Source organism: Lipomyces doorenjongii, assembly GCF_038497915.1.
Source record: "Lipomyces doorenjongii strain NRRL Y-27504 unplaced genomic scaffold V1508scaffold_8, whole genome shotgun sequence".
NCBI lineage: Eukaryota > Fungi > Ascomycota > Lipomycetes > Lipomycetales > Lipomycetaceae > Lipomyces > Lipomyces doorenjongii.
The window spans coordinates 269,322-284,776 of NW_027118075.1; the positions used below are offsets into that span (position 1 = coordinate 269,322).

The following is a 15,455-nucleotide window of genomic DNA, read 5'->3' on the forward strand; positions in this document are numbered from 1 at the left end:
CCACAATCTCCGACGTTTTTCCGGGCCACTTTCGATCAATTTGAGACCGACGATGATACTATAACTTGTGTCTATACAGTTGCAACAGACGGCAGTCTCTACAATGAAGGAATAATGAACACATTCATTGGTAGACGGTAGTTGTCGTGGAACGGCACACGGCGAAAGCTGTCACGACGAATGAGCAAAGTTTTGAATCTGTATTCATGAGCTGACTCAAACCAGCTTGCAAGTATACTACTGCCTGTTCGTTTCAGCGCGAGGGCCGACGGTCAAATTACATTTTGGGCCCTTCATCCAACATGAAGAGGCGTTATCAACGCACGGAGCCCTGCCAATTAAGTTTCGACTTTCCCGTCTATTCTTGTGTTCTGTTTTCTGTCTAGACTATGAAACGCTAGCGCTCAGCTGTTAATGTGTGCTGCAGACGTCACTTCGCGCTAATGCCTGTCGCTGTACTAGCTACTCGACTCCCTCTTACTTTGATAAGCTCAGCACGTCAACAGCCAAAGAGGGACCATTATAAAGACATACTTCGCCCCGCTTGGTGATTTTGCACTCATTCCTCAACAACAGCAGCAGTAGCTTTCGCAGTCACTCTTCTCGGTTCCGCTGCAAATATGTCATCTATCGACGAGAAGAAGACATCCAGCGAGGCTGCTGGGTCCGCCTCCTACCCTGCCCCGGTCGCGGGTGCTGTTGTGGCCACTGAACCTGACATGGCGCTGCAGTTCCTGATTGACGCGAAGAACGACAGTGTCGATATCTCTTCTGTTGACGAGCACAAGCTTAGGTGGAAAATTGATCTCCGACTGATGCCAATACTCTGCACGATCTATTTCCTGCAATATCTCGATAAAACTCTGCTCAATTACGCTGCCGTTATGGGTATTCGCAAGAACCTGACAAGTAACCAGTATTCAAACCTGGGAACAATTTTTTATGTTGGCTACATCGTGTCAGAACCTATCACGTCATACCTGATGCAGCGATTCCCTCTTGGAAAGTATCTGGGTATCAATGTCACTTGTTGGGGTATTGTGGTCGCGTGCCACGCTGCCTGCAACACTTATGCGTCTTTGATGGTTATTCGTGTTCTGCTGGGTGTATTTGAGGCTTGCGTTGCTCCTGCTTTAGTCCTGATCACTGGTATGTGGTGGACTAAACCTGAGCAGTCGCGTCGTACTGGTCTGTGGTACATGCAGATAGGCGTGGCCCAGATTGTCGGCTCGGCAATCTCTTATGGGTTCCAGCATGTCAATTCCACTAAGATCGCCAACTGGCAGATTCTCTTCTTATTCATGGTAAGTACTCACTTGGACTTTTCTACAAGAATGACCGCTAAATGGAACAGGGCTGTTTCACCGTTATAATTGGTCTCGGAACAATTGTCTTGCTTCCGGACAACCCCATGTCGGCCCGCTTTCTATCTCGTGGTGAAAAGGTTCTGTCTATCGAGCATGTCCGTAAGAACCAAACTGGAATTGAGAACAAGAATTTCAAGTGGTCACATGTCCACGAGCTTCTATTCAAAGATATTCTCACATGGCCATTGTTCTTCATCACTGTCCTCGCCATGATCGACAATGGTGCAGTCTCCAACTTCTCGTCCATTATCATCAGCACGTTCGGCTACTCCAATGAACGAACGACAATTATCCAGATGCCTTCTGGCGCAGTGTCCATCGTCGCTACCATTTTTGCAACCTACCTTGTCGCCGCCGTCGGCGAACGCGCGCTTTTCATCGCTATTATTACACTCCCGTCTGTCGTTGGAGCCGGTCTTCTGTTGGGTCTCCCTGTGCACCTCAAAGTTGGCAAGCTTTTCGGCGTGTACCTTCTCAATTTTTGCCCGGCAATGTTACCTATCATTTATTCTTGGGGTGCAGCCAACACCGCGGGCTACACCAAGCGCGCGATGCGCAACGCGCTCACTCTCGTGGCGTTCTGTATCGGCAACATCATCGGCCCTCAAATGTTTAAGTCCAATAACGCACCAAAATACAACCCCGCGAAAATCGCGCTGATCGTTACGATGTCTCTTGTCGTTGTCTTCGCAGTCGGACTGAGACAGTTGGTGCTGTGGGAGAACGCGAAGCGTGATAAGGAGATTGCCAAGATTGGATCTGAAAATATTGAGGATATCGAGTTTTTGGACATGACTGATATTGAGAATAGAGAGTTCAGATATTCGCACTAATTGGTTGGTGGTCTGTAGATTACATTATAATTGGAAATCTGTTTGCTATCTAAATTATTCACCAGCTATGTAATTGTAAATAAGTTTAGTTTCCTTAGGAAATTCTGTCATTATCTGCACGTAGGTTGTTTCCACCATACTTTTAGAAGAGCTGCAGTCGCAAATTGAGACTTATGTAAAAAAACTTAAAACGATGACGCGTGCAGAGAGCCCTAATTCGGTGTACCTCATTGACAACAACAACGCGTGTAGCGTGCACTTAACAACACAAATTGTAACGGAACGATTCCAGTCAAATGTCTGACGGCAATGTCGATAGCAGTGCTACCACAGTCGACAGTGCGGACGTTGGTATCTACTCAAGTACTTCTGACTCCGGAATCAATCGTCAAGGAGCTCATTGACAATGCATTGGATGGCGGAGCAACCTCCATCTCCTTGGAAATCGACGACACGACGGTCAGCTATCTATGCGTCCGCGATAACGGGTCTGGTATTCCATATGGGGAAGATAGAGATTTAATGTGCTTACGGCACACGACATCCAAGATTGAGAGTTTTGATGACTTGCAGACTGGCAAGGTCGAGACATTAGGATTTCGCGGCGAGGCGTTGGCGAGTTTGGCGGAGATCGCTGGGAAACTGGAAATTACTACTCGTGCGAAAGGAGATGTTGTAGCCGAGAAATGGACTGTGGGCAAGGATGGCAGTAGGCTTGAGTATGTCCATTTCGGAGAATTATTGGCGTGTAACGCGGCTAAAATGTCATAGTACTAGAAGTGCATCGCAGACGCAGGGAACAACGGTATCGGCATACGCGCTTTTCCAGTCAATTCCAGTCAGGAAAGAGACGTATATCAAAGAGTCAAAGAAAGCGCTGACGTCAATTAGTCGCTTTCTCAGGGCGATCGCGATGTTGAGACGAGGACTCCGGGTGACATTCAAAGTTCGTCGCCCAATCAGCGTACCGTCAGTATTTACTGGAGAAAAGACACTTGTCCAGGGTGTCAGAGTATGCCTAGGAAAGGATGCTGTTTCTCATTCAGAATTTATTCGCGAAGTGTTTGCTGATGAGTGGGCTATTGAGGCCGTCCTGCCCAAGTGCGATAACACCTCGGAGATATTACCCAAGAGTTCAAAAAAAGATTTCAAGCAAGTCGTATATGCGGTCGATGGACGACCACTGAACATTTCCCTTCCTACCGCCAAAAAGCTATCGAAGCTTACGAAGAAATATCTGCGGTCATCTTCGCGCGAACTGATTCTGTGTCATATAAGCACTCCTGCGGGTAAACCTAGTTATGATGTCAATGTGGAACCCGCAAAAGATGACGTTTTATTTTACGATGAGACTGGCCTGCTCGAAAAGTGGGCTCGGTTATTAGAAAGAGTTTATCCTGAAGGACTCTCTGAGCAATGCGGACACCGTCCCCCGGATCGAGATTCACAAACAGAGGAAGTTGTGGATGACTTCGAGACATGTATGCGACGGGACCTGCCGTTGGATTTAGACCCGCCGAATCGGAATGATGACGATATTGAAATACATGGCATCGAGGGAGATCGCCGAAAGGAGCATGTCCCAGATGAAGATCCGATAGAGGAAAGTTCTGTCGGTAATGAGACAAACACTTCGCACGACTCCGGCTCCATCATTCACACATTCGTGCGCAAGGACATCGACGGAGAAGATGAGCTCCGCCGTGGTGCGATAGTGGAGGATAAAGATGATGATGAGGAGGAAGAAGACTACCGCCAAGATGTCAATCTTCATAATCCGTGGGTCATTGCCAAACTGAATCGAATTCAGAAACCTTGGGCAGACTCTGGAGCCGTCATCTCAGGACATAATCGAACGAGTTCGACACCGTCGTCTCTTGGATTTTCTTCGCGACGAAATGAGACCGCCCATGCTCGAGTGGCGTCATGGAACCCAGACGATGAGACAGCGACGCCTGTGTCCAAGGAGCGTTGTAGGGAAGTATATCCGACTCCTGTCTCAGGTGACAATGCTAGAAACTTCTCTTCAGACATCACCGTGACTTCGCCTATCAAGAAATTTTTGCCATTTTCAGCACGTTCACCGTCGAATACGTCACTGACGCAGCCGTCGTCACCTGTTGAACATAGTCCTACTCGGCCGGTCCATGCGTGTGACAAAGAAAGAACACCGCAGTCAAATTCGGGGCTAGCCACCGTTCCAAAAAAGCGGTCTTTCGTCAAAATCGCCAATTTGGAAGAGTTTATGGACCATGCTGACAGTGGTGATTCGAACGACTATGCGGAAGAGGTACAACGGGATAGTCATCCTTCGCTGAGGAATCTGCCCGGTCTCCGATCACCCAACGACTCTCGCAGCCAAAACGCGAGACGGAAAAGGTACCGGCCTGTCCAATCATCTAGCGTACCCCTTGAGTTTATTCCGCTCGGCGAAGAAACATATCCTTACTTGGTACGACTTGGATATAATGGCGCTACGGATATGACTGACATCCTTGATCCGGATGCAAGTTTAGTCTTGCTCGCAGAGATACAGGAACAACTGCGAGGTTCATTGGATCCATATTGGCTGCGCGAAACGGGAGACTCGACTCGATGTTGGGACGAGGCGAGCGTGAAACGACTGGTGCTATCAATAGCTGAGAAATCTGAAAATGCAGAATTACAGCAGCAGATTGGTAGGATGGATATGTTTAGAGGGGATAAAGAGTGGATGGTGTTTGCTTAAAGGAATTAGGCTACCAGGTATTCAGTCATATGTACCATAGATCTCGTGGACGGAGACGGCTAGCTTTATATATCAGTCTTAAGCGTGGCTATTTGGCAATAGAAAATATCTAACTCTCAATATTTGACTGTGCTAGTCGCGTCAGTGAGTCGTACACGCGCGTTCAGCCGTTGATTTGCACCTTGGGCGACAACAAGATGCGGCCAAATGTTACCTGCAACGCGATGCCGCATGAACAAACATTGTTTGCTGATAGACAATAGCTGTGTGCCTGTCATTCGGTTTGTAATCGCAACCAGTCCAAACAATGCAATATTAAACTGTTAATTAATGTCGCGAACGCTTAACACTGGCTTCTTGCTGATCCTGCATCTTGCTGACTTCTGTTGATTCTCACCTTTACATCCCAGGTTTAATATCCATATTAGCCACGAAAGACTCGAAATGACTAATAACCTTGACCTGTTGATGGATGATTCTCCCTCTCGGGGCATATCACGGCACAGTGTATCCAACGACAGCAGGAATGAGTCAGCACAGAGCACCAATTCGTCACGAGCTACCAAATTATACTGTGACCGACTAACATTGTTCACTGTAAATGTGGATCCGTTGGTCATTCTGCTATATGGTACAACTACAGTCATATCCCGAGATCCGCGAACGAGCCTTGAAATTACATTCCGCGGTTAATGTTTGTCGAAATTGGTCCTCTCAGACGTTCTTTGGGATCGTTGACGATGTCTGGACGCGGATCAAGGCGCGTCTAGAGCCACCTGTTAAACCAACGATAGCACCGATGAATTTGGAGCATGTCTGGGTGAACATTGTGGATCGTTCGGTATGAGTCGGCGTATCTATGTCTGTACTTTTGATGTTAACGATGTTTGAAATCAATATTGCAGTAACGAACACACCAGCCGCTTATTGTAGAATAAAGGTGAACAGTCAAGCATTAATAGAGATTTGAGGATGGTGTGTCTAGAAGCAAGTTACGCGCACGGCGACCTTAAGGTTTAGTTGTACTGTTTGGACCGAATCGGTCGCGACACGCGACTATGAGTAAACAGTGTAACCCTAGAGATCCTTTATTGCACCCCTCGTCCATGGATCCCGAATTCATCGACATTCAGTGTCCCTTACTTGTCCATCGATAGAAATTCATTTATTGATTTTTGAAATCGCTCATATCTGCCATCCACTGAGGTGCGGTGGGCCGGTTAACCTTCCATTGCATCAGCACTACAACGCGATCATGGACTCTGAGATGCTTACATCCTCTGAAGTGGAGGAACAGATCCCAAGTGACGCTGTTGTCGAGGAGGGACAGGAAGACGATGAAGTCCAGTCTTCAGGCGGCGAGCAAACCGACGGCACGACAGCGCACGTCTCGGAACAACCGGCGATCCCCTTACGGGACATTGGCAATCAAGCAACCTGGAAACTGTCGACCTGGAAACCCGGATTTGGAGTCCATGCACTAATATCTGAATCTACGGACTTGTATTGGCAGTCTGACGCACCGCAGCCGCATCACATCGACATTCATTTCGCGAAAAGGGTTGAGATCGCGAAGATTATGATGTACTTGGACTACCGTAGGGATGAATCGTATACACCTTCAAAGATCGCGGTATATGCAGGCTCTGGATATCATGATTTACATGAGGTATTGTCGCTTGGGCTAGAAGAGCCTGTAGGATGGATTGATATATCGCTTGCGCATGCAGGAAAAGAGTGAGTTGGCCGATTGGGGAGCAATTATTGAATTTCATAGTAATTTTGGGGTTATAGCGGGTTTCTAAAAGCATTTCTCGTCCGCTTGAGTGTGCTGCAAAACCATCAGACTGGCAAAGATACGCATATCCGGGGAATAAAGATTCTGTCGCCAGATAGGTGTGTTCACTTGCAAGCAACTGGTGCCGACGAAGAACTAACATATGTCTTCAGGCAAGCAAACGACATTGATGATGATGGACTCCCGTTCAATAGTGTTGCATTTTTGGCGCACAGCACGATTCGATGAGTTATTAACGCCTCCGTTCTTGAAATTATACACTCGACCCATTCTAAACGCCTGTGTGATTATATAGTTTGTAGCATTTTTAGTGCACCTGGAGTTAGGTTGGATATCTGTATGGGCTTATCATATTAAACATCTGTAAGATTATTTTCTTCTTGCTATAATTATGTCACGTGGTGCTTCGCTGTATTTTCGATATTGTTAACAGCGTAGAGAATAAATAGTAATAATTACAATTATTAATTAAGAGATCTTCGCCGAGTAGAACCGCGGAGGGGAGATCACATGCATTGGGACCAACTGGCAATGGATTGGCACGGGCACGCGAACCCTGGTGACTTTGCCTGCGGCGAAGGTCTCCACGAGAATCCCCGCATCCACGGACTCGTGTCGTCGGCTGGACTCTCAAGAAATCCAAAGTCGTGCCGAAGCTCGGTCGTGGGCCTGGACGAAATATATATGTATGACCATTGTACTCTAACAGTGTCGCTGTCTCGTATTTTGTTTGCTCCAAACTTAGAAATCCAATATGTCCACCACCGAAGTCCCCCTCACTATCACTACCAAGAATGTGACGGCTACGTTCAAGCAGAATAAGGACCTGTCGTCATCTGTTGATGAGGTTCGTAACTGTTTCGCGATCAGTTATATGTCACTACTAACATTTTTCTATCTGCCCAGGTCCTCAAAGCGCAGGGCATTTCATGGACTGTCCGCACTGCACTCAAATACACGCCCATGAGCCTGAACATCCACCTCTACATGGACGATAATGGTGTCGAGCACCTCGACATCGACCAGCTCCTACCCGCTGGCATCAAGTCCGACGAGCCGCGCACTTTGGATTTCCAGTACCGGGAGAAGCTGTCGGTTGTGTTTGGTCCGGTTATCGCGAGATCCAAGCGCGTCACGATCGAAGAGGCCGCCCAGATTAACGCTTTTTTGGGCCAGGGATGGGACGAGAGCTGCGCCAAGGATGGTCTGTTCTATGCCTATGCCCGGGGCGACCCGTCGAAGCCCAGCGGCCTTGAGTGGGAGTCGCACCAGACTTTTGGATTCGCCGACGTACAGATTGACGAGAAACAGACGGAACGGAAGTATGTCGTTCGCCTTTACTTTACTGCCCCTAGTTTGAATGAGGGTGTGGAGAAGAGACTGGTGTATGACTTTGTGCAAGAGGGTCTCTAATTATTAGCTTTTGTACCAATCAAATCACAATAGCTTATGAAGTTCATTCCGGTGTTTGAATTTGTATATATTTTTATTTCGTGCTTGCGAAGTTACTTTGTAATTACGAATTGTGCTGTTTTTTCGTGTATGATTCTGTTCATTAAGATGTCGTCGTCGTCGACGACAGTATATCAAACACTACGTACTGAGTGAGGCTCGGCCTCCGACGTTAGTACTACTACTACCAAAATAAAATTACTTCACAGGTGGCTGATTCTAATTTTTTTAGGAGTCACATCTTTTAGTACAAGCGCGCCACATTAGTAGTCTGCTTGAATACCTTAGATATTTGTGAGTAATATTCAATTATAGCGCCGTAAGGTTCTACAGCCACGCAAGTTGACGGGTTGCACCGTTTCCACACCGCAGGGGCTCACAACGTACATCAGACTTTCGAAACGCATAAAGGATTGGCACTTTCCTTCTTAAAGTAGAGAATCAGTCTTATTACTGGCGTGTACAGATTATGGCACCGAGAGGAAAATCGAAAAAGCCATCACGTGGAGGTACAGTGTCTCTTTTCGGCCTCTGGCACCCACTAACTCATGCTATAGGAGGCAAACACTTCTCCCGAGGATTACGGCCACTAGAAAACGGAGATGGGTTTGACGGAGTAATCGTTCCAGAAGGCGAAGGAGAAGATGTGGCTGCTGCGTCCTGGCGGGAGCGGCGGGCCTCCATCGATTCCTCGGATGAAGAGAGCGACAACGAGAGCGTCCAAGTGCATCGGTCAGAGTCCCCCCCTCCCCCGCCACCTATTGCTGTTGGAAATCCGAATAGAAACCCTAGCACGGAGCCAAGCACTCAGTTGTCACGGCGGGAACGCGAGGCAATGCAGGCCGCGGCAGCAAAAGAGCGGTACTGGAAGCTGCATGCTGAGGGAAAGACAGACCAAGCTAAAGCCGACCTTGCTCGATTAGCAATTATCAGAAAAGAGCGTGAGGAGAAGGCTCGTCAACGAAAAGTAGAGCAGGACGCCAAGGCTGCGGAACAAACAGCGAGAGCGCAGGCGCAAGGACGACGAAAGTAGACTAATCCAAGGATGTGCGGATATATATAGCATTCAATTTACATATGTACAACAAAATCATTTCTAACTGCTATCATACACAATCTCCGATGACGCGACTTGTAATGCTATCGGCGTATTATACATAAAGCTCATATGCAATATAAAATTTTCCATCTTCTATTTACCCAATTCAACCATGCTTCATGTGATTTGTCTCCCATGAAAAAGAGCCTTGCTCATACGATGATTGAGCTGGATTTCTCTCACTCCGCATCGGTCCGAATTCGTCATTCGGCGAGCTTTCTGAATCTGTACTCTCCGCCTGGAGTGTCCTATTTGCCTGCAGCTGCGATTGCCAACTCAGATTTACTGCCGCCGATTGGGCTGCTGCCACTTCCTTCATTCCTTCTCTGACAGCTTTGGCTCTCTTGAGCTCAATATGGCGAATCAAGCTGCGAAGCATCAGATCTCGCGGTCGCAAACGCCTCACAAAGAGCCTGGCAATATTCATCGCTGCCACATTCGTAACATCGCGATTACAGCACCGAACAAACTCCAGCATTATCGAGGACGTGACAAGCATCTGGAGCTTATGAATACCTTTGAGGATTTTCACCGCATTATCGACCTTGGTCATGGATCGCATAATGATGTGAACTATAAAGTAGTTTACATCGACACCAGATTTGAGCATTTGATCCCATATTGCGAGTGCCTGATCGTCACTGAATCGGTTAATAGAGCTGATCTTGGTTAATAGAGCGCTCCAAGCTAGCGTATCTTTATCGGCAATTTTGTCAAAGACTAAGCTAGCATCATAAACGCTTTCTGCTAGGTAAATATTCAAGATATCTTTCGTATTATCTCGGCGCGGGAGGTACGGAATCAACTGCCTGTCGGATTGTTTCATACCAAGCATTGTCTTGATGGTCATACCCAACCGTCGCAGTTGATATCCCTTTGAAGTCATCACGTCTAGCACTCTAGCTGCCATTGTTGGTGATTCAGCCTGGACAACATTCGCCAATGACAAGTAACCCATTCTCGATAGTATAATATCCCACTTAGCCATATCAGCGAGCACAACCTTCTGCGCGGCGATGATGCTTGTTGCGCGTGACGGTAGATATGCCTTCTTTGGAAATGACATGACGGCGAGTAGCTTGTTGTAGATGAATGTAGTTCGTAGCACAGGATTTGCTTGCTTCACGAATATATCGCAGAGTCGTGGAAGCATGCCAGGATTCATTCTCGCGAGATGACGCGACATTCTGATAAAAACAATCATCTGCGACCGTTTGTCAATCTTGCCAAAATGAGCGGCGATTACACGCATCATCCTGATCGTGCCGTTTCTTGTAAGCTTTCGGTTAAGTGTAAAATTGATCAGGAAGGTGGGCCAGATTGCTGCATCTTCCATGACCTTGAACGCTTCATGCGCTGTGGGAGCCGAAGCACATCTAATCCAACGATCGAGATCGTCAACTGTGTATCGTTTCTGAGATAAACGGTAATAGACTTCATGTGTTACCATTCTTCCCGATTTTTCCCCTCTGAATGGACTGAATATATCCATATGATCATGCTCCCGAATCGGAATGCACATTGTCGAGATTGTCATCCACTCTAACGAGTACGATGGATTGTGTCTATTCCCTGCCCAAGTGCTATATGCCGGAAGACTGACAAGGTCGGTGTGTGGTGCAGTTGGAGGTGTCAGGTCAGCCACCTTGCCAGACAACACGTCGATAAGGCGCAATTTCCCTCTTGAGTTATATGGTGACACAGGTAACGACGGCGGTTTTGAATTCGAAAATATTCTCACGAGCTCGTCGATATATGCAGCTCTCATAAGGTTGTACCTAGTCGGCTGCTGTGATGCTTGAGTCTTCGATGGTAAGACAAGTCTTTCGCGTTGAATAAATCCGGCCATGTCAAGATTCCCCGGCACAAATTCGTCCGACTGCAAACTCGGTTGCGTACTCTGAAATTTGTTTGTTTTTTTCAAGATAGAGGATGGAATGCGCCATGTCGATGTGAATACCCGGCCATAATGGTCGACAAGTTTGTCTCCTCCTCGTTTTTGGAATGCCAACTGTATCTTCCGTCGTATTCTTCGAATCAACCACGGATACGCCTTCCATTCGATATTCTGCCCAGGCACAACAAACTTCCGATACGGCCGCTTCCATCGTGGCTGCCGGGCAATCTCACGATCTGCATGGTCCCGTACCCCGTCGAGAAACGTGACGTATTCCTTCACTTTCTCGCTAATTTCGTCCGGATACGGTGTAGCCCGTATTCGGCTCAACACATCTGCATTTTTATAGTCATCTATATTCGCCCACAATCCGTCCTGTTGTCGCCATCTCGGCGGCGATATCCGGTCGCGCACTCTAAGTTCTCGCCAGGGTCGTTTGCGAGAAATGTAGTCGATGCGAATGGATGCGTGCCGTGAATTCCACCAGATTCGTTGGCGCATTGTCGAATATAGCGTTTAATGCCTTACAATTAATCTCATCCGAGCACCCGAGTGTCCATTATTGAATTGTGTAGGCGGGATTAGGAAGTCATATCCATTCGCAGCGGTCTAGGATTGATCGCGGCATGGAAACTCCCAATGAACCTGTCAATCCCCACGATATCTACTGCATCTTGGCGCGACGCGTAAACTCGCAACGTAGGTGCTCCAGCGGCCATTGATATCTGTCTGGATGCGAATCTACGTACGTCCCCGTCTATTCGGGACAAGAAATTTGGGGGTCTTCAGAGATGCGATACGATGGGCGTCTGCGACAGCTGAAAATTCCTACGATGGTCTTAAATGCGGCGTTGAAATACATCTGCAATTGGATACGAAGACCAAGCTCTTCTCAAGTCAGTCTTGACGAATTTGTGAGACAATGTAAGGAGAAACGAATTGCTAACTTTCTGCTGTGTAGATTCAAGGACCAGCTTCCAAGCTACTCCGAATGAGCATGTTTCATATTTCGATCTCGCCCTACCTGGGTCGCAGCCTGTACGTTCTATTATCAACACAATAATGCCGGAGGTCTAACAGCATAGATTTTGAATAAACATGCAGTACTGCTGGCGCTGAAGGCTGCGACGGCTCTCAACTGTAAGATCCATCGTCGGTCAATGTTTGACCGGAAACACTACTTCTACGCGGATCAGCCCGCTGGATATCAAATTACTCAATATTACCGTATGTAACAAATTCCCCCATTGTAACGATTGTTTGGTACCTGATTGTTAACCGGCATAGACGCCATCGCGAGTGATGGGATCTTGTGGCTTCAACGTCGCGACGGCATATCATCCCGAGACAAGCTCGGCGTACGAATAACACAGCTTCAGATAGAACAAGACACAGGAAAGTCAGTGTATGAGATAGATTCGGATAAGTCATATATTGATTTCAATCGCACCAATCATCCCTTAATAGAAATCGTCACTGCGCCGGATATGAAGACACCACAAGAGGCAGCTGCATTCGTTCATAAGTTACAAATATTAATGAAGCATCTCGGTGTATCAACTGGTGAATTTCAGTCTGGCGCTATTCGGGTGGATGTTAATGTATCTACCAATGGTGGCAAGAGGTGTGAGATAAAGAACCTGGCTAGTATAAATGACATTATCTACTCTATCCGTGCAGAGTACAATAGACAATTGAACCAGGTCAGCCAAGGTAGGACAATCGAGTCGGTAACTCTGGGATGGGACGGCCACAATATTTCTGTTCAAAGGGAAAAGGAGGGTTCGTTGGAGTATCGATATATCCCCGATCCCGAATTGCCTCCGCTACTCCTTTCTGAGGTATACATATGCCGCTGTCATTGCTTACGACATGATCTCACGGGCAAATTAGGATATAATTAGAAAGACACGGGATAATCAACCTAAACTTCCGGACGAACTTATCGACGAACTGACCGCTGCGCCACATGGTCTGAATCTAGCCAATGCGCAAACACTGCTGAGCTACGGCTTAGTAGATTATTATTATGCCAGCTATAAGATTCTTGAGGAGGCTGAGATCAAGGGAAAGAATGCGGCCAATTGGTAATGCCATTAAAATGCTTGATGACATATGAATGATCTGATGAATCATTTAGGATCATTAATGACATACTGGGAATCGTATCTGCAGGTGAGGAGAAGCTGCTACCCTCCATCGTGACTCCATCGCGGCTCACCGACCTGATTATTGCCCAGAAGCAAAAGACAATTACTAGTAAGTGCTAACGATCAGCTGGAATCTGGGCCGTAATACTGATAGTATCAGAAATTATTGCTATGAATGTCATAAAATATTTTCTTCAGAATCAGGCAGACCATCGAGTGACGGCAGAAGTGATCGATCAGTACCAATTAACCGCCATGGCAGACGGCAATATTCTGGAGACCATCTGTTCAAATGTATTAGAGGAACACAGCGATCTGGTCGAACTGGTAGTTTCAGGCAAGAAGCCTTCTGCGATCAAGTTTTTCCTTGGTATGGTCATGAAGAACGGCATGGGTAGATTCAACCCGCAGGACTCGGAAGCAACTTTAAAGAGGATTTTGATGGCACAGCATCCCGAATATGCAAATAGTCAGAAGTGATAGAGTCATATTATATTTTGCATAATGCACGATTGACAATACACTCGTAATTACATAATTCATTTCATCTACCGCAGTGAATTTATAGTTAGTCTGCACGATTTAACGGGCCACGTATATCATTTGCGTGGCATTCGTTTACCAGTACACGAATCACCGATTGGTTATTGAAGATCGATATGTATATTAGTATGCATACCTATGCTGCTGTATGATTTGGCTGCAATTGACCCCTTGCACAAGGAGGCACAAAGATTCTCTTCGGGCTAGGGTAATTTCGACAAAGGCGTAGGATATTCCGCTTTAGTGCGGCATCAAACCTTGTCTGTTGTGAGCAAGCGCTTAGGGCTTTGGATCTAGGGCGTTCCATTTGGGATGGGACTGCGATTTCTCTCCCGATTTCCGTTGTTATCGACAATTCCTCTGTAAGCTTCTGTCGTTCGTGCATTTTCCACGGTAATATATTATTTCTTGGTACGTATAGATTTTCATCTCGCTCTAACTGAAGTGAGGACTAATTATATTATAGTCGAAGCGATGCAGATGTCAGTATGATTTTATTCGGTAATCGGGCGAATGTTCAACGGATATGACCCTGTTCAGTTTGGATGTTACTTGGAATAGTTAAGCTGATATTAGTTGTGTATAGTTTCGTTAAGACTCTGACAGGAAAGAGTGAGTAATTTTGACATTACGAGTAGGTGTAAATTTCTAACGAGCTATTGCAGCTATAACCCTCGAGGTGGAGTCTTCCGACACCATCGACAATGTTAAGTCCAAAATCCAGGACAAGGAAGGTATCCCCCCAGATCAACAGCGATTGATCTTTGCTGGCAAACAGCTCGAGGATGGTTAGTGTGACTGGTTTGTTTTTATTGCCAATGAAGTTTGAGGATACGAGGTTGGAATTGGCTAACATGGTTGCATCAGGCCGAACCCTCTCCGACTACAACATCCAGAAGGAGTCTACCCTGCACTTGGTTCTCCGTTTACGTGGTGGCATCATTGAGCCCTCGTTGAAGGCTCTTGCTTCTAAGTACAACTGCGAGAAGTCAATCTGCCGGGTTTGCTACGCTCGTCTCCCTCCGCGTGCGACTAACTGCAGAAAGAGGAAGTGCGGACACTCTAACCAACTCCGACCTAAGAAGAAGTTGAAGTAAGCGTATCGCCAACAACCTTTGGCTACAATTGGAGGGAATGGAGTTCACGATGTATTCGTGGTCGATTGTTCTTGTATAATATTGGACAAATTGATGTTTTTATATCAACAGATGGAAGACGTAGTTGTACTATCGTTATTACTAGAGCAGAATTAATATACGACACGTTTCATCACATAATATTAAAATGTTGTATCGAGAAGTGGTAATGGACTAATTCCAGATTTAGTGGAGCGGCCAATCTTTGTCGCTGCATGATGACGCGTAGAGTGACAAATGACACTAGCTAATTTATACGATTGACAGTGGCTGAGAAGGCATTAATATGAGGTATAGACTGACAGTGACCGAGTTTTGATAGATAGGTGATTGCCTTCTTGGTGTCTTGTATGTTACCTAAAGCGTAATATTAAGCAAAACCTGTCGACACACTTGTTTAGATGGGTTTGGTACCATTTCATTGCAGTTTAGCGTTGCTGAGGCAGCCAATT

At 46.6% G+C, this 15,455-nt stretch overlaps 8 protein-coding genes across 8 annotated transcripts; 7 read left to right on the forward strand and 1 right to left on the reverse strand.

Moving 5' to 3' along the window:
* Positions 1-719: 719 nt before the first annotated feature.
* On the forward strand, positions 720-2,200 carry V1508DRAFT_350275 (major facilitator superfamily domain-containing protein; the record flags this gene model as incomplete). The annotated part of the gene is made up of 2 exons (XM_066936780.1): positions 720-1,304; positions 1,355-2,200. The coding sequence occupies 2 exons, from the start codon at positions 720-722 to the stop codon at positions 2,198-2,200; spliced, it is 1,431 nt and encodes a 476-aa protein (XP_066797751.1).
* A 309-nt stretch (positions 2,201-2,509) lies between these two features.
* On the forward strand, positions 2,510-4,928 carry V1508DRAFT_402670 (uncharacterized protein; the record flags this gene model as incomplete). Its single annotated transcript, XM_066938500.1, has 2 exons — positions 2,510-2,919; positions 2,972-4,928. 2 exons carry the CDS (start codon positions 2,510-2,512, stop codon positions 4,926-4,928), a joined length of 2,367 nt encoding a protein of 788 aa, XP_066797752.1.
* A 1,098-nt stretch (positions 4,929-6,026) lies between these two features.
* Positions 6,027-7,194, forward strand: V1508DRAFT_412006 (anaphase-promoting complex, subunit 10-domain-containing protein). The gene is made up of 3 exons (XM_066939546.1): positions 6,027-6,665; positions 6,723-6,824; positions 6,879-7,194. Exons 1-3 carry the CDS (start codon positions 6,184-6,186, stop codon positions 6,952-6,954), a joined length of 660 nt encoding a protein of 219 aa, XP_066797753.1. The 5' UTR covers positions 6,027-6,183; the 3' UTR covers positions 6,955-7,194.
* Positions 7,195-7,480: 286 nt separating this feature from the next.
* On the forward strand, positions 7,481-8,139 carry V1508DRAFT_395685 (uncharacterized protein; the record flags this gene model as incomplete). Its single annotated transcript, XM_066938061.1, has 2 exons — positions 7,481-7,573; positions 7,633-8,139. 2 exons carry the CDS (start codon positions 7,481-7,483, stop codon positions 8,137-8,139), a joined length of 600 nt encoding a protein of 199 aa, XP_066797754.1.
* A 206-nt stretch (positions 8,140-8,345) lies between these two features.
* On the forward strand, positions 8,346-9,297 carry V1508DRAFT_279145 (casein kinase substrate phosphoprotein PP28-domain-containing protein). Its single transcript, XM_066936513.1, has 3 exons — positions 8,346-8,472; positions 8,571-8,687; positions 8,736-9,297. The coding sequence occupies exons 2-3, from the start codon at positions 8,648-8,650 to the stop codon at positions 9,209-9,211; spliced, it is 516 nt and encodes a 171-aa protein (XP_066797755.1). The 5' UTR covers positions 8,346-8,472; positions 8,571-8,647; the 3' UTR covers positions 9,212-9,297.
* V1508DRAFT_412013 (uncharacterized protein) lies at positions 9,228-11,975 on the reverse strand. The gene has a single exon (XM_066939547.1). It carries the CDS (start codon positions 11,673-11,675, stop codon positions 9,384-9,386), a length of 2,292 nt encoding a protein of 763 aa, XP_066797756.1. The 5' UTR covers positions 11,676-11,975; the 3' UTR covers positions 9,228-9,383.
* V1508DRAFT_279147 (GatB/GatE catalytic domain-containing protein) lies at positions 11,792-14,170 on the forward strand. The gene is made up of 7 exons (XM_066936514.1): positions 11,792-12,070; positions 12,136-12,212; positions 12,260-12,401; positions 12,462-13,015; positions 13,068-13,261; positions 13,315-13,433; positions 13,485-14,170. Exons 1-7 carry the CDS (start codon positions 11,908-11,910, stop codon positions 13,802-13,804), a joined length of 1,569 nt encoding a protein of 522 aa, XP_066797757.1. The 5' UTR covers positions 11,792-11,907; the 3' UTR covers positions 13,805-14,170.
* Positions 14,171-14,231: 61 nt separating this feature from the next.
* Positions 14,232-15,332, forward strand: V1508DRAFT_412019 (ubiquitin-related domain-containing protein). Its single transcript, XM_066939548.1, has 5 exons — positions 14,232-14,278; positions 14,334-14,349; positions 14,454-14,479; positions 14,533-14,655; positions 14,735-15,332. The coding sequence occupies exons 2-5, from the start codon at positions 14,342-14,344 to the stop codon at positions 14,962-14,964; spliced, it is 387 nt and encodes a 128-aa protein (XP_066797758.1). The 5' UTR covers positions 14,232-14,278; positions 14,334-14,341; the 3' UTR covers positions 14,965-15,332.
* The last annotated feature ends 123 nt before the right edge of the window (positions 15,333-15,455 follow it).

What these genes read in the sequence shown, in the direction of transcription:
- V1508DRAFT_412006 (XM_066939546.1), top strand. Translation starts at nt 6,184, where the DNA reads ATGGACTCTGAGATGCTTACATCCTCTGAAGTGGAGGAACAGATCCCA. An exon ending in CTTGCGCATGCAGGAAAAGA is followed by an intron (nt 6,666 to 6,722) that starts GTGAGTTGGCCG and finishes TTGGGGTTATAG; the next exon opens with CGGGTTTCTAAAAGCATTTC. An exon ending in AAGATTCTGTCGCCAGATAG is followed by an intron (nt 6,825 to 6,878) that starts GTGTGTTCACTT and finishes ATATGTCTTCAG; the next exon opens with GCAAGCAAACGACATTGATG.
- V1508DRAFT_279145 (XM_066936513.1), top strand. Translation starts at nt 8,648, where the DNA reads ATGGCACCGAGAGGAAAATCGAAAAAGCCATCACGTGGAG. An exon ending in GAAAAAGCCATCACGTGGAG is followed by an intron (nt 8,688 to 8,735) that starts GTACAGTGTCTC and finishes CTCATGCTATAG; the next exon opens with GAGGCAAACACTTCTCCCGA.
- V1508DRAFT_412013 (XM_066939547.1), bottom strand. Translation starts at nt 11,675, where the DNA reads ATGCGCCAACGAATCTGGTGGAATTCACGGCACGCATCCATTCGCATC.
- V1508DRAFT_279147 (XM_066936514.1), top strand. Translation starts at nt 11,908, where the DNA reads ATGCGAATCTACGTACGTCCCCGTCTATTCGGGACAAGAAATTTGGGG. An exon ending in CCCTACCTGGGTCGCAGCCT is followed by an intron (nt 12,213 to 12,259) that starts GTACGTTCTATT and finishes CTAACAGCATAG; the next exon opens with ATTTTGAATAAACATGCAGT. An exon ending in CTCCGCTACTCCTTTCTGAG is followed by an intron (nt 13,016 to 13,067) that starts GTATACATATGC and finishes CGGGCAAATTAG; the next exon opens with GATATAATTAGAAAGACACG.
- V1508DRAFT_412019 (XM_066939548.1), top strand. An exon ending in TAAGACTCTGACAGGAAAGA is followed by an intron (nt 14,480 to 14,532) that starts GTGAGTAATTTT and finishes GAGCTATTGCAG; the next exon opens with CTATAACCCTCGAGGTGGAG. An exon ending in TGGCAAACAGCTCGAGGATG is followed by an intron (nt 14,656 to 14,734) that starts GTTAGTGTGACT and finishes TGGTTGCATCAG; the next exon opens with GCCGAACCCTCTCCGACTAC.